The sequence below is a fragment of the Mytilus californianus genome, unplaced genomic scaffold (assembly GCF_021869535.1).
Source record: "Mytilus californianus isolate M0D057914Y unplaced genomic scaffold, xbMytCali1.0.p SCAF_3, whole genome shotgun sequence".
Classification (NCBI taxonomy): Eukaryota; Metazoa; Mollusca; class Bivalvia; order Mytilida; family Mytilidae; genus Mytilus; species Mytilus californianus.
In genome coordinates this window covers 88,285,452-88,309,687 of record NW_026262679.1, presented here as the reverse complement: position 1 = coordinate 88,309,687, position 24,236 = coordinate 88,285,452, and the positions used below count along the sequence as shown (strand labels likewise).

The following is a 24,236-nucleotide window of genomic DNA, read 5'->3' as shown; positions in this document are numbered from 1 at the left end:
GGGAAGGCTTATTATAAAATGAATAATATAAAACGTTAAATGTTTATCATTCGTATGGTACTTCTGATGAAAAATAAAATTAAGAAAGTACAATGAAACGTAATAACATACATCATACCGTTTCATATCATTTACAAAATTCCAACCCTTTTTTCTCTTAAAATTTCCCTTTTTTGTATGGTAGGGACTACAAACTGGGTACAATACACCGAGTTATGGATACAAGATAAATCTACAGTTGTTAACTTCTACATCATGTGGTTTCTGGTGGAGAGTTGTCTCGTTGGCAATCGTACCCTATTTTCCTATTTTTGTAAGACAAGACAAATACTTAATTCAAACGTCTCACTACTTGTTAAATATAAAATATACAGCATCGTATAACACAACTTAACAACAAAAAATTTCATTGCAGATTTTGGCAGTATAAAAATAAAGTTGTTTTTTTCATTATCAGACATATGTAAAAAAAAAAAACCCAACAAAAAACAAAAAAATCAACAACACTTGCATGATTAAAAATAACATTACGAATATCTGCATATTCTGCACAGTTTAACAAATTAAACATGTTTCTGATCTTCATCGTCATCAGAACAATTAAAACATGATTCTATTTTCTATATCAATATGTTCGTAACGACCATTAATTACCGCCACACCACATCTAAATTTTGCGAAAACACTCCTGTATCTACCAAGTATATTAAATTCAGATAATTTCCTACACCATTATATACATTTTTTAGTGGTCTATATGTACGTAATTTTTTTTATAATACAGTTATAATACATTGAGTTTAAATATGGATGCATTGTCAAATCTAATAACGTATCTTCAGTGATACCGGAACATTTATTGTTTTTTCAATGTGATAAAGCTTAGACAAAGTCACGTGTTCATCTATTATGTAGCTATTATTAAGAAAAACTAACATTATTTGAATTTTTATTTGTATGAATCAGGCTTAATCTTGTTAAGATATTTATTTTTAGGAATATTTTTTTAAAGTCAAATTAAAACACACCCGAAGCAATATGAAATATTTTATTCTAAATAAAGTCTCCTCAAGAGTCCCATTAAACATATATCTTAAATGAAATTGCTACACATGTGACACTTAGCTTGTATGGTGTTTTGACTTTCCCTTTGTACATCTAAGCTTCATCGCTATACTTGGAGCTTTTAGATATATTTTTTAAATGAAATTGCTACACATGCATGTGACACTAATTATGCATGCTATAATGACTTTAATTTTCCTTTGTACATTTAAGCTTCATCGCTTTACTAAGAGCTTCACAAAGAATTACATATCACCATACGTGTTTCAAAAGATTGTCTATTTCAGCTTTATTGATTTAGATGCGTTTCTTATTATAAAATAATGCACCATTGCATCCAATAACATATTTGTTTTGTTCTTTTAATCAGCACAACAAAAGAATGTCCTGAAGAAATGCATTAAATTTGCTTTTTGCAGATATTTTTATAAGGTTATTTTAGTACAGACTTAAAACTGTAATTTACTTAAATATTGAATTGCACATTTGTTTTGTTCTTCCAACCAATACATGGATTTAGTAGATGAAAGCATCCATCCTTTATTTTGCATTTGTTATATTTAACATTTATCCTTACATGTGAAAACATCAATATGAGTAAACAAAGTTATGGGTACTTGTATCCATCAATGAGACAACATCCAGACAACACCTACAAAAATGCTAGAGTTCATCATGCGGTCTTTAACAATAGCAATCCAATTGATACACTCATTTTATAATTTCATTTTGTCATGTCGTAACCTTTTAAGGACATACGATACAGTTTTGATCCCACGGTGATTTTTTTACGTATTTGCATACAAGCTATTTTTCACCTAGTCAATTTAGATATGTAATAAAAAATATACCTTCATGTGCTTCTTTAAGAGATAAATGGGGTCAAAATTTTAGACATTTACTAAAAATTTCGGTTTTTTAGACATTTCTATTCTTTCGATAGACATACCTAACTTTTTTTGTTTCAAAAGATAAACAAAAGCGTATTTTTGTATTTTAGAAAAAAAAACCGGTATTTTTTGCTATATATTTATCTAATTTAAAAACATTTCATCGGTGACTTTTTCATAAACATTGGTACAAATAATCTTCATACGTAATCAAACATAATGTCATTTTAAAAAAGAGGGGTCCATGAACTCGTTTTCAAGTAAAATCAATCTGAATGATAAAAATCAGTCGAAATATGCATCTTTTCCTGAAATGTCACAGTTTGACGTCGCGAAAATAACATTTTACGTAAGCAACATCATTACTTCCCCTGTAAATGTATCGTATGCCCTTAAAGTGGACTATACGGTATGGGTTTTGAACATTGTTGAAGGTTAAACTTTACTTACTTAAATTCAAGCCATTTGGATTCGGATGGATCGTTGTCTCATTGGTAATCATATTACCTCCGCACTTTTACAAGTATGATAAAAGTATGATATAATATTTTCTGAACCTCCAGCTTGAAAACAAATGTTACATAATAACCGAGGAGAGGAACACTGCTGTGGGATTTAGGAAATGAGAAAATGGAATTTTCATAATGATTAGAAAGTTAGGAAAAGTGTTCTCTTACACATTTGTTGAGAATTTTACCACACCAAAAAGTAAATCGGAATTAAGTTTCGCTGTTGTCATTTATAATTGTAAATATACATGATAGACAAAACACGTTTTCCTTCGGAGTTCATCAGATTTGTTTACAAAGTTACATCAAATAGTCATTCAGCTGACAATGACAAATCATCTTATTATTTTACTCTCTGATCTTTAATTGTCTAGAGTTTCCAGAAAAGGGAATCGGCGAACATTTTTTTGTCTGCATTTAGCGTGAATAAATAACAAAATCCATCAGAAAATTAAAAAAAAATATTTTTAAAACCAAGCAAAAACGAAATTACTAGTTTTTACGTGTTATGGAAATGTTTTAGTGAAATGTCATGAAATATCGTCAAAAAACATTTAAAACAATGATACAATGTATTGCGGGAAAAAAAAACAAAGAAAAACAACTTCCTAAAATATTTCCCGAAACTATTGGCAAACTGTAATTCATCATTTTCAGATAATATAACTTGATAATGTTGAAAACATATGACCCGAAAAAGAACATTTTGAACATCATTCTTGTCACAAATATTTTTGAAGTATGAAAACATGATAACCATCAAATATCTGCAAACGGCCTTTGCCACACTGTCATGTGAATTAACGATACATGAGCATACGTCAGTAAAACAGCAAACCAACGAGACAATTAAAAAAAGAAGACATCAATAGATTTCAAGATAGTCTTCAACAATCATAAGCGCATCTGTTCGTTCCAAGTCGATCGATTGTCAGTGCTTGTCTTGAATGTCATATCTTAAAGTTGCTTTAAAATAATTCATTTGCATGGTATTTGTTTTTGTCTTTTTACTGTTTATTTCATAAAAGACTTGGTTATGATAGCAGGTGTTTAATAGATTAGATGTAACCAACTTTGAAGTTAATATTGAGGATGAAGTTCATTTTATTTCAAAATGTCAAAAACATTATAACATAAGACACTTGTATATTTAAAGGTAGTATCATACAAACGCATCAGATTTCTGCTTTTAAACTGGTACAATTATAATCAACAAACATATAAAGGTATTTCTTAATTTAGGAAAATATTAAAATAAGTTGTAGATATAAATAAACTCATTATAGATAAAAGGATTTAAATTGTGTACGCCAGATGCGCGTTTCGTCTACCAAAGACTTATCAGTGACGCTCAAATAAAAAAAAGTTAAAAAAGCAAAAAAAAGTACGAGGTTGAAGAGTTTTAAGGGCCCAAAATTCCAAAAGGTTTTGCCAAATACAGCTAAAATAATCTTTTCCTGGGGTAAAAAATCAATGGTATTTAGAAAAATTCAAAAGTTTTTTAAGCAGTAAATTTATAATTTGACCATATCAATGATAATTCATATCAACACAGACTACTGGGCTGGTGATACCCTATGGGAGGATTACCTTGACGGTCCTATGTGTAAATGCTTTATTGTTTCAATCCTGGGAGGATTACCTTGACGGTCCTATGTGTAAATGCTTTATTATTTCAATCCTGGGAGGATTACCTTGACGGTCCTATGTGTAAATGCTTTATTGTTTCAATCCTGGGAGGATTACCTTGACGGTCCTATGTGTAAATGCTTTATTGTTTCAATCCTGTAGGTTTTTTTTTGTTGTTGTCTGTTGTCTCCGATTGTATTGAAAATATTTGTAATAATTTGTATGTACATATTTTTTACAGATCTTTAAACTGTATTGTTTTTGGTTTGAAATAAACTCTAAAAATATGCACCCAGTTGGAATGTTTAAAATTAAGATGTGCAAATGCTATTTGTGGGTCTAGTTCGGATAAAATGAAACATGAACAAAACCGGAAAGAAGAAAATACTGTTTAAATGCTGGAGTTTTTACATGTTTGAAATTAATAGACTTTATTTCGATTCGGTGGACACGATAATTATTCTGATTGGCAATGATTATGTATGAACCACTACTCCTGTCAAGGATTTGGTCTTTGTTCAAATGAAACAGAATTTATCTAAGATATTTTTACTAAAGAAAAATGAATGATGTTCGCCAATTAATTTGAATTATGTTTCCGCTACACAGGTCATGTCCTTTCCTCAAGTAAAGATTAATCTCAAATCCACACGATTTCGACTTTTAACCCCAATGTTTATAATTGCCCTTTGCTATTAAAAGAACTGTATACTTTCTCCTTATTTAGCATTGTCACATCTATGTTGTTATTTTCGATTCCAATAAGTGAATTTTCGTTTCTAAGTAGCAATATTCCTGCATCATCTTCGTATTGTGTAAGCGTTAGTGTTAGTATCAACGAAAGACACTTCCGTGAGAGAACACAATCAAATTTGTCTAATAGCTAAATATCAGAAAACAAGAAAGATGTACAAACAAAACAACTACGAAAAAAAATAAACACAAACATTGTCGCTATACGTCTTTGAACAAACAAAATTGAATATGGTGGGTTCCGTCGATTCAGGAGTCCTACCATTTCCTCATTTAAGAGTAAATAGCAAGCAATTAAATTTAAAAAAAACAGATAAAACTAAATACAGGATTCATTTCAATTCTTGGTGGGTAAGGCTTATACGTAGATATATGAACAGTGGGAAATCAGTAGAATGCACGCAGACAGTCTAGTATCTGATCAAGTTGATTTGCAGATAAATGGTCATAACTGATACTGAAGTGAAAAGACTAGATTATACATTTTGTACCTTAGATTGATTTGGATATTCTTATTAAGTCTGTATAGATCATTATAGTTTATCAGGTATTCAAGTATACTTCCTTGGCTTTCAATTTCTTATGTATGATCGTTCCTGATGAGGATGAACTCAGATAAGCTCCTCTGACACTGCAAATTAATAAAGTGTTATTTTCAATTTCTAGCATTGGGTCGATACCGGTGCTTGGTGGACTACTAGTCCTTGGGGGTATATATATCATCTGCACCGACATGATTTATGACATATATTTTTCATAAGTTCTACATTAATAAGTTAAGTATTTATTAAGAAACTAAGGTTTGAACTCCCTAAGTCAAAGTTTATCTTACGTGTTGTTTTCATTTTTACTGCACTCGGTCGATACCTCTGCTGGTGGAATATTAGTCCCCGAGGGTATCATCAGCACAGTAGTCAGTACTTCGGTACTGACATGATTTATAACAAACCTTTCTTAAATTGTACGTTTATAAATTAAGATGGTTTTAGTTATTCTGTTAAGTTCCGGTTTGGTCATAATCATAATATATACTAGATGTATTTATACATCCACGCTTTTCAAATTTGTTGGTTTTGGACGTTCCTGATGAAGATAAATCCAGCAAAGTGCCTGGGAACACCAACATTATAATTTGTTCTTTTCATTTTATAGTACACATCTGGCTAAAAAATTGTTAAAGTTTAGTCATTCGTCACAACTCGGCCGATTCCGTACCTCCAGTTGGAGAGAAGCGGAGGCACTCGAGGTTAGCCGATTGAAAGATTAGTATGTGATTTAAGAATTATAACATGCCAGTAGCTTTAGAAAGCCTTACAATGTCTAAGAAAATACTGCATTATAGTTTATTTTCCTATATTTATTTATTACAGAAATTTTGCTCTAGATGAAAGACTCTGTTTGAGTGCTATTGTGCTTGTACAATTATAATCGTCGCAGTCCTCTGTCGGGATTTGAAGGAAAGTTTGTTTTCTTTTTGAAGTTCGGGATTATGTTAACTCCATTCGCGAAATCATTCTACATTTTTTCATGGGTGGCTTTGAGGGAATCGAAAGTAATGCTATCTAAGAGAAATTACATACTACTTTTTGTAAAGGAATAAAAATTGATGTGATGGTACATGTACTATGCAGTCTGAAAATGAGCATTACAAAAAGGTGGATAAACTTGTGATTTCATTTACAGTAATAACATAGTATAACTTCCTGTTATTCTTTAAGTTAGCTTATTTAGTGCCCTCAAATATTTATTTTATAAATATTGGTTTGTGTACATGTATTATTGAACACTTGGCATTCATGCTTTTATCAACACTACAGTCTTTATCTATAACATTGATCTTCTCGCATCAATTCCTATTTGTAACAATCAATATTTTTTCAAATGTATATAAATTTTTAAACTAGTTTATGTTTTACACATTTTTGTATAACATTATTAAAGAATTGTATGATTACTTATTCAATACATATAATTAAATTGCGATTCGAGTTTTTAATGATTTCAGTAAATTTGAATATGTTTACCTCAAACTTATAACGTCGGCCTTGATAAAATGTCAACACGAATGTGTACGTAAATGAACCTTGACCTTGATCGCTTTATATAAATTGACCGCAAATTTACAAGTTGTTAAAGACAAAGAAAACGGTTTCTGTTACTCTTGTATAAGAGAGGCGAAAGATACCAAAAGGGACATTCAAACTCATAAGTCGAAAACAAACTGACAATGCCATGGCTAAAAAAGAATAAGACCAACAGACAAACAAAAGTACACAAAACACATAGAAAACTAAAGACTATGCAAAACAGAAGGGTAAGCAGATCCTGCTCCACATGTGGCACCCGTCATGTTGCTCATATTAGTACAAACCCGATAATGAGTCTAATTCGGATAGATGCGTTCAACATAGTCACCAAATTTTGAAATATTTAGTGAGAGAACATCATCTATGTAGTGGAAAGTAAATTTAAAGGATACTGCTAACTTCTTTTCTTTCTTCCTAAGAAGTTCCTGCAAGTCAGAATATAACAAAAGATGACAAATGAAGGCAAAAATTCGCAGAGAGCTCGAAATACCATCAAAATAATTAGGCAAATATGTTAACGAAAATCAGTAGTAAAGAAACATTTCATTCATTCATGAGCAGCTAAGTTAACTCCCGGATTACTGGTCGCAATTAGGTTCGTGTTGTTAAATAATTAGATTTCTGCATGGATGGTGTTTTGCACACTGTTGTTTGTCTTTTTTTTTTGTCTATTTTTTATTCGACTTATGGATTTTTATTGTCCCCTAGTTGTTTTCACCTTCTTTAATTGAAATCGTTAACGATTTACATACAGTGTATAAGCACTTCAGAATACTATATAGCAGATTTTACCAAAAGAAAAGATATCGACAGTGTACATATACATCTCATTCAAGTCCTAAAACAACACGTTTCTCGAAATTATAAATCCAAATTTAGTTTCCACATTGAAAATATCTGCATAACTCAGTATACAAGGAGACTTTAACTCTTAATTTAATATTGTTACGATTTTGTCTGAGCGTAACATTTGTCCTTTATATGTTCTTTTTGTTTTATTTTTAAAACATATCTTTTAATTGATGTACTTCATTTAAAGCTCTGTTAAAGTCACACAAAATTAAAAAAACTATGTGCTTGTATAATATATATTTTATGTTGTTTGAGTGTCCTATGAAGAGTATCGCGACTCTTGCTTATCTAAACCATACAACGACAAGGAGATGATTTTTACTTGTCGATCCACTTTTCCTTGAAAAAAAACTTTTCATTTGTTTATGTTCTTTTTCATATTCGTCATCCCAGTTACTACTTTGCTTTTTAAGTTTTACCCAAGCCATCTACAAAATGGTGTACTCGAATTGTGATTGCATCTTTCAACAAATCATTTCACCACGAGTAACATGATTGGTGTGTCTAGTAGGGCAAACACTGTTAACCCATCTGTTGCTACTGTGTTCATCACCATTTTTTTTAGTGAGGTTTGTGTTGCTCTATCTTTGGTTTTCTCTGTGGTGTCACTCCATGTGGCGAGATTTGACGAGAACACACTGTTAACCCATCCGTTGCTACTGTGTTCATCACCGTTTTTTAGTGGGGTTCGTGTTGCTCTATCTTTGGTTTTCTGTGTGGTGTCACTCCGTGTGGCGAGATTTTACGGGAACACACTGTTAACCCATCCGTTGCTACTGTGTTCATCACCGTTTTTTAGTGAGGTTCGTGTTGCTCTATCTTTGGGTTTCTCTGTGGTATTTTGTGGGCTGATCTTTTTTATGTTCGTACTTTTTCATTGGAATTGTCGGTCTTTATTCGACTAATGGTTTTTGATTGTCCCCTTGATATCTTTTTATGGCAATTCAATTCAAAGTTTACTATAATTATTTGGAATTTGAACATATAACATGGATAGTTTGATGAAAGGCTCCAACTAGAGAGTTGAAAGTTTCTTTCGTCGATATTAACTTCCTGTATAGAACTAAGAGTTCGATTTTATTTCACAAATAAAACAACAATTATGTACAGATAATGAATGAAACATAATCACACTGATAGTCACAAAGCGAAACATTTTTACAATATGATACATACAACTAACTGAATGAGCTTGTTCATTTTGTTTGCGATCTCCTACAAAGAGTTAAATATACCCTTTGAAACATTAGAACATATTTTATGTTCTACAAATTCAAACATCATTCTAATTCAATTTATCAGTAGTTTTAAGTATCTAGATTCCAAACTCACTCCGATTTGCCAGGCACTATTGTCAGACTGTTAATCGCGTGTGGTGTCACTCCGTGTGGCGAGATTTTACGAGAACACACTTTAAACTGTCATACAGAGTCCTCTGTGTCACCTTCATGATTAACATTTAGTTGAACTTTTTCTGATTCAGTGTCGTAATATGCTTTTGTAACCTTGCCATCTAGTTTATTGTCATCAGGGTCTTTTTGAGGAGATTTGTTAATGACAACAGAGGGTTGATTGTCAACATGTGTATACTGAGTATAGCTTCCGTTCACTGGCCTCTCGCGGTCTCTTTTAAACAGAAAGGGCAACACTTGCTTAAACTCTTTCTTAAAATTGTCATTCATCCAAGCGTATAAAAATGGATTGTAAATTGTAGAGCTCATTGCTATCACGTGAGCACTAAAGAATAACAGAGTGTAGTAGTACCACTTTGAGAAAGATGGAATATATTCAGCTGTTAAAAGTACTATGTTCAATGGTAGCCAACAGCAAACAAATATAGTTACCATAGCGATTAACATTTTGTTTGTACGTCGTTTTCTCTTAATTTCCATTTCGTCTCGCTCTCTAGATTTCGATCCACTTCCAATTTTTGACCGGGAACGTTTTTTCAAAGCTAGAGACACCTTCGTGTAACAATAAGTAATTATACTGCAAGGCACAATGTACTGAAGGATAAGACTAGTGACAGTGAAAAACTGCCCTGCTTGAACACGTGGCCATTTCTCCCGGCACATAAATGATTCGTCCGCTTGCGGAGTTAGTTCCATATAAATACCAAGTGGGAGGGATATAGAAATAGATATGACCCAGATTGCAACGATCATCAGCAAACATACAAAAACCTTCATTCGTGGTTTAAAAGGATATACAATAACAAAATAACGGTCAACAGCAATGGCGGTAGATGTAAGCGTTGATACATACACACATATACCTAGTGACATTGGTACTATATGACAAAGTGCCTCTCCAAATACCCAGGACTGTAGGAAATATCCAAGCGGAGTAAACGGTACTGCTAGCAAACACATCAAAATATCTGATACAGCCAAATTTGTTATGAAAATATTAGTAATTGTTTGCATTGTCTTGTTCCGAACAACAACATACACCACAAGAGTGTTTCCACTAACACCTAACAAAAATATAACACAATACAGCAGTACAAATATACCCATCAGTACAGGTTTATGCATGACTTGGTCAGTGATGGTATGGTTGCCTTCCATTGTTTCGTTTGTCATGTTTGTAGCATTCTCCATCGTGACTAGCAGTTTGATTTAATCAGCAAGATATGAGATTGTGTTGAAAGGTTTTGATTGATGGGTTATCGTGTCGTCTTCGGAAACTATAATACCTGAAACGATAAATACGTTTAAATTTAATATGGATCTCATGCAAATTGACATTAACATACCGCGGTATCGTTTGTATAAGAGATTTTTCTACTTGTTATCACTACTAAATAAAAGAAGGTTTGTTTTGTAAAATGAAAAAAAATTGCATTTATTTGTGTCGTCATTTTGCAATCACTTAAAAAAATCATCAAATGAAATGGTTGTATAGCAAGATTAACCTCGCATCTAGCTTCCGTCAATGGCTTTGATTTTTGTACTGAAAAAGAAAACGAAGCTTTCAGAACTATTATCTAATTTGCTATTTTTTTTCATTACTGATACACAAACAGTGTTCAACTAAGTTTAAGCTACCTTAGCTATCCTTCTGTAGTAGCAAGCACATTTAACCCTGCTTTCCAAACTATGTGCCGGTTTTAATTTCACTTTCAAGTAAGGGGTCATCTTTGGTAGTGTTTTTTTTTTTTTTTTTTTTTTTTTTCGACATTTTTTGAGGATCGCCAAAGGGGGTGTACGTAAAACTGGTTTAACTCCTCCACATAGTGTGCCTCTTCCAAGTTGGGCTATCTGAGTCATAAGTTCTTTATTAATTGACTATGATTGTTCGTCTATTTTCTCGGAAAATCGTGTGTTAGTGGTCTGTGTGATTTGGTGTAATGCACAGTATTTTTGGTAATTCTTGTTAATATCTATTTTTATGTATTTTGTTGTACATTGTAAATATGAACTGAATGAATGATGAAGATATTTTGTTTCTAATCTTAAACGCTATGATGTATAGAGATAAAAGTCATAATAACTGAAAACAACTGTAGTGCATTGTCTTAAGATATTATCTCAAATTTATAAAGTTGAAATTATTACGTCATTCCTCGTTTTTAAAATGATATAATGGGAAAGCATATTTCATACTTCTGTTTTTTAAATTCATCACTTGCTGAAACAAGTCATCTGATATACACTTTCTCTCATCAGTATCAGATAACGGTAAAACAATAGTTCAAAATATGATAGCTAAAAAGAGTTTTCTTCACAAGTTACTCTTCTCAAAAAAACTATGTAACGATGAATCTTATAAAATTAATTTGTAAAAAGTTTTTTTAAATGTAAGAACTTCTACAAGATGTTCTGTTCCTATAGTAAAAGTGAAAAAAAAACCTAGAAAAGTATATGACAAAAGCCTCTTCTCAAAACGTAGTTACTTTGATAGTATGACCAGTTCCTTTAGACTATTAAAAGCTACTATTACAATTAAATTTTAATGCAGATAGTTTTTTACTGAAATTACATAATTATTAAAGGGCTGCATTTTGGCCAATAATAGCTACGTACAGGAATATCAACGTCCAAGCTCATAAACTCAGCAGGACTTCGGAAAAGTTCGGAGAGCCGACAACCTACCTTCGGAAGTTGATAAAACTATAAGAAGATGTGGTATGGTTGCCAAGCACTGGATTTTTTCAAATGATTGTTCTATGTAGAAAGGTTTTATATTTTATGAAATTGTTTGTCAAATGATCAAAAAGATATTTGATAACAATGTGTCTTAAGAATTGCAAGGAAATTAAGTTATAAGAAATAATGCCCATAAACTAAATGCAGTGTTCATACTAGACGAGCGTATTTATCAATCTGTATAATTTAAAAAAAAAAATGATTTGGCTGCAAAATTCTTCTGTTCACAGACTTTTATACAATGGCCAGTAAAACAACACCAAATTAGTAACGGAAACTTGTTTGATGGAAAAACCCAAAGAACTGTATCCGTTACTAGACCATTTATATTGAATAACTGATTAGCTTCAAGTGCCATTGCTTGTTTATTAGTTATTGTCCATAAACGATGACCCAGCGGAAATAAATGAGCAATAAATTTTCTTTTATTCGCCGCCATTTTAATAAGACACATAATCCAATAGCAGAAGCAACTGATCAGTTAGGTTAAATTGGTTTCATGGAGATCCTGATTACTTACAAATCAGTATATAACTTCAACCGACATGCATGCTGGGACTATTTTTATTTATTTTTGTCGTGATCTTCCCAATTTATGATGGTCAATGCTGTAGCACTTTCTTAGGAACGACTGCTAATATGTTTAGCAGAGTTTAGGGACCATATTGTGCCATTTTCAATTTTGCCATATGTAAAATTCTATTAACAAATGATCATAAGTATGGTATACTGTCAATCCTATGGACTTTTTTTCTCACTGACTGCGTTGATCATTTCTGTCATGCAAATGGACCGTAATTAAGTTGTTAATGTGTTCGAAAGATAGTTATCTTTAATGGCAACTGGACTGATAAATGATCTGGTAATGTCTGATAACATGTACTTACTAGAAACGAAAAGTTAATATGCTTGGTTAACAGACAATAAATGTTTTTCAAAAAGTAATCGCTTAGATTTCAAACAAAAAAATATGTGTTTAATAGAATAGTTTAGAATAATGGATATATAAAGGCGCCATGAGAGTAACAATTTGAATAAAAAATCGTCGAACAATGTTGAATAACGCAAAATGTTACACAAGATGAGTGTATATGTCCTTTTAAGTTAAGTATACAGACAGCTAATGACTTCCGATAAATTATACCTAATTAAGTGTCTGAACAAAAGTATATTCACCAAGGGGAGATAATCAAAATTAAAAGGCATCAAGAGACTATAAAAAAAAGTATGAGAAGTCTCCTTTATACAACCTTTCTCGTAATAAGACCATGTGGTTTAAACATAACTTTAATAAAGGACAGATACATCACTATAGTTGAAATTGAGTGAGATCTCTTCGTATATGTAAGAGAATGACAATCCCTTTCTTCATGATTAAGTACGAGCGTTAGCGAGTACTTATCATGATGAAAGGGATTATCATTCTCTTACAAACTTAGAATATTGTAAAGTGCTCAAGGCTCAAATGATCTCTTGATTGGTTTTATTCAAGAATTTGTTTCATTGTCCGTGAAATGTTTATGATTAATGGATGACTTCCCTTTTAGGCATTTCATTTATGTATTGGTCTTAGTGATGTAAGGACTTACTTTTAATTTGGGAAATTTTAATAAATTGTGTTTTAGACATTAGATGACACAACGTTACAATGAAATTGTAGAAATTGTATAAGTGATATAATTGTTTATTTTTTTTGTAATTTGAAAGTTCTAAGTATTCACATGATAACACAAACGGTATCAATTGTACTGCACAAGTAAACTTCAAACTTATTTTGATCATTTGTGTTTGTTTCAAAATTCAACTTTTAAATCAATAATCCTAATAAATGTGCTTCAGGCAGTTGTAACTCATTTATACAAATTCTTTGTTTTGAACTGTAAATAGGCCTAAACAAAAGGATAATCCCTTACTAAGAACATGATTTCCATTCATTCTTCACAATTAAGGAACACCAAATTCTACACTTTCATTGGTCGAGAGCACTTTGCTATATTCTAAACTTGTAAAAGTTGAAATTGAGTAAGATCTCTTCACTTGTAAAAGTTTAAATTATCTGAATCAGATGCTTAAATCTAAGGAACAAGAACGTTAAATAGGGTTTTACTAAGGTTGAGGTCACAAAAATATATTAACCCCGCCACACATTTATGTGTTTGTCAGTAAGCGTCGAATGTCTTATCTTAATGTTTTTCGTTATTTGGGGTATATGGTTTTGATGACAACTGTTTGATTATTTCTGTCAGGTGTATTCACATTGATGATTTAGTACGTTGTATGATGCATAGACACCATTCTATTGTTGAAAACTGTTTGTTACCTTCTAGATGTTAAGCTATTATTTTGTTTTTGTTGGATTGCTGTTTCTCTCTTTGTTTTGTATACTGTTGTTTGTCTATTGGTCTTTTTCTTTTTTGTCATGGTGTGGTCAGATTATTTTCGACTTATAAGTTTGAATGTCCCTTTGGTATCTTTCACCTCTCTTTTGATGTTTACCACTACATCTCCTTTTTTCCACGTTGTACTATGACTACTAAGAATTTCGTCGATGAATATGAATGCAGTATATTTTTTTTTGCCAAAGTAAATCTAGCCAGGACAAATTTAATTTTAAATATAATAATCATTGAGGAACATTACGAAAGAATTAAAGGTTAAATATCATTTTCCGGAAACTTCCTATTAAAACCCCCTTTTTGACAAAGTAAGCATAGACATATATGAAGGAGGGTTCAAAAGAAAGTTTTAGACACTTGCCATTCAAATTTTTGGATTTACTTTCACAAAGGACGTTTGCGGTCATTCCTGTCGTGCGAGATCCTCGAGGGAAGACTAGGTCAACATAACGTATAACGCGTCTAAAGGTTTGGAAATTCAGAGATGCATTAGTACCTTGAGGTCTGTAATTTTTCCTTGTACAACAACTTGTACGAACCAACAGAACGAATTACAACCAGAATAATATTCGTGCTTCCCTCCTCAACATCGTTGGCAGACCAAATAGAAAATGTAGTAACAAAAATACCGATCTAAAGCATAAATCAAAAAGGGGAAATCCATAAAAATAGACAAAACCAAATGCACGACTTCACAACCAATTGAACGACTGGAAACTCCTGTAATATTCCTGACTTGGTACAGCCATTTTCCGAGAAAAAAAATTAGTGGGATAAACCTTGTTTTATAGCTTGCTAAATCTTCCACTTGTATAATAGCTGTGTATAGTTCCGTTATATCGACAAAACTGAGTGAGCAACTCAAACAGACATAGTCAATAATTGAGAGCCAGCAGCTGAAAGTGTGTAATCATACATCATAGATATACAAAATAAGTAAATTAAACCAAAGTTTAAAACAATGATCCCCATCTTCCGAGGTCAAAGGACTTGAAAATATACTAACACTCTAAATGATACGATATGACCATTATTCCATCTCATTTCGAATTCCATAAAATTATAAGACATTACCCTTATATCTCCTCAAGAATTATGTTCTTAACAAAAAAATTACCCTTGTGCGTGTTCTTGTTAATCAGAATTTGTAATAAATAATTAGCAATTAGAATGAAACTTTGTATTTATCGTTCAGGAACAGTCGGTTAACCAAGAGTACTGACTTATTCTATGAGGTTCAATTAATCCCAGTGTTCTGTTATTAAGAACAGGTCAGCTCTCTTCATCATTACATTAGCTGCAAATTTTGTTTTGCAATCATATCCTCGATTACCAACTGTATATAGTATAATCAAATGGTTCATGCATCAACAACATAATTATTAAATATGCACCATGTTATTTATGATATCTTTGCGTTTAAGCTTGGATAATGATTGTTTGTATTTACAGTCCACTTGGGTGAACTTAAGTGTCGTATTTTACTTGTAAGCCGATTCAAAGATATGCATTACTTTAATCATTCGGAGTGGTGTATGATACTCTAATGGATGCAAATGTCATCATGATATCATGTAAATAGATAATATGACACTGTTACCAATTTTGGAAAGTTAAAAAAATCCTTAAATGTTAAAGGTTACACTGTGAATAGTTGTAGTAGAAGCAAAGTATAGATTGTTGCCATCCAGTTTATTGCTTAATCTGATAAATCGAAATTCATGACATCTACATATAAATTGTAAATGATAGAATTTAAATGGGAAAGTAAAAAAATAGCCTTTTAAATTATATTATTTGAATCATTACTGATTACGGCTTAAATTATAAATCATCCAAGTGAAAAAAAAATTGTTGACCTGTAAACAGGGTTCATGATTCCAGCCTTATGATTATCCACAATGAATGCAAAAATACAATCTTTTACAAATACCAGTGAAAAAGCAATTATATTAAAAGAGAAAACAAACTTGTATGAGTATATATAAAAATGATTCTTAAATCAATTTCAAAAAATGTTCTTGTAAATTGACACAGAAGAAATATTCCAATATAGTAAAATGACTGAATCGATGACAACGCCATTCTATTACCGTATGTCAAATAAGTCAACACATAGAACAGAATCAGATTTCTTTATATCGTCTTTTATGCATTGATAACATAATAGACTTTCCAGAGAAAATCTCATTTATTGTCCTTCATCAGACAGGATTCTATAATACTTTATTGTTCTCGAATGGACTTCAAACGCTGAAAAAATACACAATCCTATTTATTTTTACATTGTATCAAAGTAAGTCGCATTCCAACTTTCTCCATTCCTGTTTAATTTGCATCAATCCTTGTCTTAGCCTTCCCTAATTGGATTGGATTAAGCAATCCGAATGTGGAAAATCTCGTCAAAGTCACGATGATGGAATTAATATATCAACTAAGATTTTGCGCTCTCGAGTAGTACCCTTCAAATTACCGACTGACAGAATAACAAAACAATAAGTTAGTTATATACATCGCTATATTAACTTTGTTATCGCTTCTGATTGAACGCCTTGTTCTTGTCGATAGTCGTTCCCTAATAAGTTCGACCAATCAATAAAGAATGCTGCAAAAAAAGTCGCGTGTCACATTATTTCACATTTTCCCCTAATTTATGATGGCGACCATAAATTTATAAGTAAATAAGGCAATATTGACGTCATTAAAAGGATACTGTAGTTTGATATATAGTTTCTGCCTAAAATAGGAAGCGTCAGAATGTATGCATTTATTTTCCAAAATAGCATTCTGAAATATGGGTTGTTTTGGAACCAATTAAATCAATGTCCAAAAACAATAATTTACCAATTTACAGCTACACGACTTTGAACTCAATTACAAGAATTATGTGTCTGGTACCAAGTTTATCAATGTTTTTCGCGGTCAAAATTAACAGAAGCTAAATAATGTCTCTTTTACGTCTCTCGATGTTATTATCTCACCACAACAAAGCGAAGTGGATATGGTAAGGTCTAATCGTCCTTCGTGCAATACACATACAGGTGGATATACACAACGCTGGGTATATTTGCTAGAGCAGTTTTTTGTAACCAGAACAATGTGTTCTCCTCGAAGATAAAATATAACACCATTTCCGGTCTCTGGTGAACCGTAAGCCGGATGTTTCAAAGTAAAAGTATTGAAATATTAGCCGTATTGTCGCGGAATACAGACCTCTAGTTGATTATATCCATCTGATGACTTAAAAACAATAAAGTAATGGGTACATCATGGGGGCATTCGAAGCCAAAATAAACCGACATTCTGCCGCCCTTGTCGATGTTGGTAAAACAGTATTTGATTTAAGCTAATAGCTACTGAATTGATACCTTGTTTTGATCATTCCTATTTGATTAAGAAAGCTTGATGCTTATCATCTTAAAGTTGAAATGTTAAAGAATGAGGCCTGTCTTTTTTTCAGACTCAATATTAAAACGTATTTCATTAACGGATGCTTATAATTTAATTTTGGATGTAACACGTCTTCTGATTGGCTGAAAGTTTTTTGTCTGTCAGCTTATAGACATAATTTTGTCATGTGACCGTGACGTGGTCAACGTTTTTTCATGACTTACTCCTTAAAAATGGAATTTAGAATTAAATTATAAGGAATGAATGTAATATCTTATCTGTCTATTCGAAATAACCTAAAAAAATGTGGTGCACACTTTTGAATAACACGCTTCGCGGGTTATTCAGTGTGCACCATATTTTAATGTTATTTCTTCATAGATAGAAAAAATATTACAGTCATTCCTTAAAAAAATCAAAATATATAATAACATTTTTCAAGAAAACTGCTAGGCATATTCATAAAGTTTTTTAACATGTGTGTACGATCATTACTATTTTAGAGACAACCCCTAACATTTTACCTAAGCCATTGGTATAGACAGAACATGTTTTAAACTAATTTTACGACCGACGAATACTTATATTATATTTATATCAGAATAAAGGTATATGGCATGATTGCCAATGAGACAGCTATCCACGAGAGACAATACAATGTGAAAAAAATCAAAAGAGAAAACCAACGCATGCATTATATTTATCCTTCAAAGCTTGCAAGACATTTGTCTGTTAACAGTTTTTTTTTTCTTGCTGACTTAACTCTAAATGAAAAAAAGTTAAAAAACAAATTTTGATGACGGAAAACTGGGGGATACAATATCCTTAGCACAAGAACAGGGAAGTAAAGGCAAATAGCAATTAAACAGATTTAAGAGATTTGAATGTCTATACCATTTAAACTTAAAAGAAATATTTTCCCGAAAAAGTACATGACAGTACAAAAACATTGTGTTCTGAAAGACGACTTGTTACTAAAAATCATATCACTGTAACATATTAATCCATAAACAAGTATGTCATTATATAAGGAATGTCGCACCCAAATCCACGTTAAACTATCAATTCTGTAATGGAGAATTACAATTAATTTCCAACAAAATCAGAACTATTCACACGAGACCCATCATTTATATGGAATCTTTAAAACATGATGCAACGGCAAACTAACAAGAGGATTAACGTAAATCATTTCATTGTTGCAAAAAGTAAGTGTTGCTATGGTGACAAATCTTTCCAGTATACAATTATTTTCATAGTCTTCAAGAAGAGATTTTATCCATGTATTAGTGTGGATTACAGAAACTTAACAAAATCAATTGAATATTCATTTTAAAGTTTGACTATCACAAATCAATAAACAGACGTCAAGATTTTTACATGCACTTCAAACATCTAAAACCATCATCTTCAGACAATACTTTTAATTTAAAGTTTCGAAAACCTATTAAGATAAATTTTACCAACTGAACTATTCAATTTTGTGTTAAATAACAAGCTATATCTTTTCTTTACTTGAATTTTTCAAGTTATGTAGCCAGAAAATAGACATTGATATTTAGAAAACTACTGCTGTTAAGTAATCATATTAACATCAATAATGCAGGTTTTTATTTCGTGTTAAATATACATGTAAATTGTACAAATGTGCTTTAGATAACAGCATGCTACAAAGTCTCTTAGTGTTTTTATAAAACTGGAACTAGCATCATTAAAATGTGTTCATTTGTACATATATCGTATGTTAGTATGTTAAAAACACGACACGCAGACTAAGTCTTTCTTTATAACCATGTGTATTTCATAATACAATGCATTTAATTATTGGATATTTAAGGATAAAATAAAGGATATTTTAAGTGTACGGCTATATCTGTTTTTCTTTGTTTTGTGTAAAATCTAATTTTTACAGCCTATGTGAAAAATCCAGCCCAGACATAAAAACACACCCACAATAAACTACATGACATATAGCTAGATGCCTTTTTAAAACATCAAAAATCATTCTTGTTCAAAACAAATCTTATCAATATAGAATATTTTATCTTAAACCAAAGTTAGGATGTACAAATGTCCGGTTATTTCTTGATTTTCAAAAGATCATTTTTGTTTAAGAATAATACCTTTGTGTTTGTTTTCTCTTCTAACCACAGGGTTAGCTACACGAACCGGCAAGCAAATGTTACACAACAAAAAGATTGATTGATTGATTGGTGTTTAACGCCACTTTCAACACTGTTGTGCTATTTCGTGGCGGTCAGTTTTTATTGGTGGAGGAAGCCGGAGTGTCCGGAGAGAACCACCGACCTTCGGTAGGAAAGCTGACAATCCTAGTCAATTAAGATTAGTATCGAGTGCACTTGCCCCGTGCGGGATTCGAACTCACAACTTCAGTGTTGACTGGCTAGTGATACAGTAGTTCGACTACTTAGACCACTCGGCCACCGAGGCCACCACAACAAAAAGACAAATTTGGTCAAAGTTGATACCTAAAGGCAGACGTTACATATGTAATACTTTATCTCGCGTGATCAGACGAGATCAATGAAAATATTTGTAAATTTCTACTGGAATGGAGAGATGTAATTTTGTGTATTTATTCATGTAACAAAATGCCTTAACACATTTAATCAAAACCAAAGCAAATAAACAACGCTTTTACTGCTTTTCTTCATCTCCAAGTCATAGTGAGGCCTTTGAAACGAAAAAAAGCTCACACTTTGAGAGTTTAAGACGCCTTCTCTACTGGAATGCCAATAAGCTGATCAACAGTTGGTTTTTGTATACTTTCAAGTCTTAGATTGGGTATAATTGTTTTACAGCAAGCTCGATCAGGTCAAATTTAGCTGTTAAAGCTGCCCTAGAAGCCCTAATGCATCTGTTCTGTAAGGCATGCTCAAGAAGATTGCATTCAAAATGTCATTATACTAGGCATTATATTTTAGGTTTTTTTTTTTTTTTGGTTTGTTTTGCTTTTACTGTGATATAAAGTATTTTCATAGTTGGAAAATTGTCAAATAAATGAGTTATTCATTTTATTTTTTGTCAGTTTACAGAATGTGACTCGCCTTTTTAAATTCCTATTCCTTTTTTTATGGGGAATGAGAGAACAAATACAAGCATTATGTTGACATCAATCTGTCTGTGATTGGTACATTTGTATGTCTACTTGTTGAATCATGAAATTTCAAAGAGAAATTTGATGCATTAAGTTATTTTAGTTTATTTTGCTGATGTGTCTTTCTATCTTCCTATGTATTGTTCAACTACATTTATCATTCTGAAAATTTATATATGGTAATATAAATCATCTTATAGCTTAAGTACAATTCAATAGTATTTACCCACTTTCCATTAGCAATTCCATGTTCATATAATATTGATATGATCGATAATCGTTTTCAAATCTCTATAAAATGTATTTAATATTGAAACTAGATATCTATGAATTTTGATTAAGCTGGAGTAATATATAGCTAATGTTGTAATACATTACAGTTTTTTTTTTAAATTCTTATCTTTTGATTACCACATCTATTTCATTCCTACGAGTTTTGCTGCAACTCATTTTCTATTTTATGCGGGTATAAAAATACGAGATTCCAAGTCTCGGAACGTCGCATCCGATATGAGTTATACAGGAAATTGCTTTCCGTTTAACCGGTGAAGATAGGTACCGAAAGATATTTCCTCATTCTGTATTGAATGACACACTACTGCCATTCTGATTTTTATGTGTTTGCAAAGATTTTGAGAGGACACTAGCTTCATATCTATAGAAATATTTCGAAATGTATTAGCTGTTCATTTCATACGACATTAAGTACAAAAGGTTGCTATTCTTATCTATAGTGTTTACTAAATGTAGCTGCTTAATTGTTATACCTTAAAATGAAACATTTTATTTTAGATATGGATAATAAAAAAATATGTTCAGCTCATTTGGCCTAAAGGGTCATGCGCGCTGTTCTCGGCACTTGGTAACCGTTGACAGAAATCTTAATTTCTTCTCTGCAACAACTTAAACAATTGGAACCAAACTTTGCTACAATCATTCTTAAGGGTATCTATTTGGAAAAATAATAATGTCCGATAATCCCACCTTATTTCCATTTTAGAAAATTAAACATTCTTTTTCGCGACCCAATCAGGTAAGACGCGTACGCTGATGTGTATTCATAAATTCTACAAAGCCAAAATAGATGTTCTTCATAAAGTGTTAGTCACTACAAGAAGGAAGTTGTCCGGGTATCAACATTTCTATGTTTCGACTATCACTGTGATCTGTATCTATTTCATGAATGAAAAACGATGATGTACATTCAAATGTTATGTCTTCCATATCATTCCACATTTTTCTTGATAGGCGTGCAATTCATTATTAAACAAACCCTTCGGGGTATACCTGGCCATGTCGACATCGTGTTTGGCACATGGAGTAACAATTTTTTTAAATCTTTATTTTAGTTTACTTTTTATACTGGAACGGTTTTTCCAAAGTATTTCTAAAACATTGACATATATTTTGTCAGCTAAAAAGTTAATGTTTTCCGAATCGACTCTGTTTTTCTAATTTCTCCTTATTTTTTTAACCATTACACCACCGATGCGTCTATGTTAGAAATTGCAAATGGTGCGGAGTTGACGAGGCATGGTTTAGGAGTTACATTTACTAATAACCTAGATAAATTATAGTGGAATGCCATAGGTCTTTATTGATTCGACATTTTGTATCTTAGACATTCTGCCATAAACTAAATATGACTGTGAGTGCAAAAGTTAGTATAAATGTTCAATAAAAAGACACCCTAAATATCAAATTTCCAAATGAATAATCGATTATACTTCAAATCTAAAAGCCTTTGCAGCTTTATCTAATTTTATCCTAAAAATGAAACCTTGCCCCAGAAATACAATTAAAAATATAGTTAGATTATTTGAAATGAATATTCGATTTTTTTCTTCATTAGAAGTATTTTCATTTTATTTGATTGGAGAACAATAATTTTTATTCTGTTTTTTTTTTTATCTTTGAATTGGGAGTTCTTCCTTTTTCTTTTATTTAAAAATATTCACATGCAATCATAGAATATTTATCTGATAGACTACATGTAAGAAAAAAAAGTTGTAAATAATGCACTTGATGAACAAGAAATTAATCCAAAGTATTCTGACTTTGCGTCGTTTCGGAATGTATACTATTCTGATTTCGTAACTTTAATCTGAGATCACTTCCGACTGTTGTAGTGGTTCGTGTTGCTCAGTCTTTAGTTTTCCATGTTGTGTTTAATTTTGATCCTTTTCTTTTTTTGACATGGCTTTGTCAGATTATTTTCTACTTATGAGTTTGAATGTCCCTTTGGTATCTTTCGCTTCTTTTTTTAAATGATTTTATATGGCTTTGGCTTTCCTGTTTAGATCCAAAGTTCATGTTTCCGATGTTTTATACATTTTGGACTTAAAATACAGAAACACAATAAATTGATGCTGCACAACATAATATGAGTCAGAATATTGACTATAATTCATCGTAATCCTGATCTCGACCGCAGCATTCAGTGAAATACGTTTATTTTTCCGAGACATTAAAGAATTAAGATGTCTAAAAGTAGAAAATTTACCTTAAAAATCACAAAAACTTATATTAGTACTAAAAACATTTTGATTTGTCATAATGATCGAACTCATTCATAGATGTAAAATTGGCACGGTATAATGTAATGATTTTATGGCATACAAAAACAGCTGTGTGTATACGTCAATGAGACTCCAAGTGAACGACACAAACAATCAAAATACATCTACAAGTCAACAATATATTCTTCGAGAATAACCCGAGGTCAATGCAATGGATACTGCACTGAATTGTCCGGAGTGTAGAAAAAGAATGAGATCGAATTTATTGGACTATATATGGTTTCATCTAGACGGCACAGCGTGTTGTCAGCGCAAGTCTGTAAAAACTTTTATATATTTTCCGAGACGTCATCGAACCATGATTCCCATTTTATGCTGGGAAACTGTAAATTAGTAGAGAAAAATCATACAATATTATTTGTGCGAAAAACTATTTGTTTACTGGTGTAAGTTTTAGTCATGTGAATGGTCATTAACACTTGATAAATTGAGAATATCAAAGAATCATATATCTAGAGACTATACCTAGACAGTAATGGTACCCAAATGTAATGTAAAGAAAATAATTCATTCTAGATATTTATGGTAATCTGTTTTTACTGAGTGATCCTGTTTCGCTTATTGAGTTAATACTTGGCTTGTCATCGTAGGTCAATAATGAGAACAAAAGAGGTGGAAGATACCAAGGGTACATTCAAAACTCATAAGTCGAAGTGAAACTAACAACGCCACGGCCAACCAAATACGGAAGATGGCGAAAAAATAAACTCGTCACAAGTATCGTTCATTTTCGCGTAGATGCTTCATTTATCTTTTAGACATAAAATCCCATGTAAGTTCGATTTGTCTAACTTTAAGTGTCGGGTTTACATAGATG

At 31.7% G+C, this 24,236-nt stretch overlaps 1 protein-coding gene across 2 annotated transcripts in view; it reads right to left on the bottom strand.

Moving 5' to 3' along the window:
• Window positions 1-8,843: 8,843 nt before the first annotated feature.
• Window positions 8,844-24,236, bottom strand: part of LOC127735331 (prolactin-releasing peptide receptor-like) — a 68,950-nt gene continuing 53,557 nt past the window's right edge. For both annotated transcript variants that reach the window (XM_052245484.1, XM_052245485.1), the window contains one exon: window positions 8,844-10,483. In XM_052245484.1, coding sequence (XP_052101444.1) covers window positions 9,207-10,388 — 1,182 coding nt within the window. In that variant the 5' untranslated portion in view covers window positions 10,389-10,483 and the 3' untranslated portion in view covers window positions 8,844-9,206. The remainder of the gene's footprint in view (window positions 10,484-24,236) is intronic.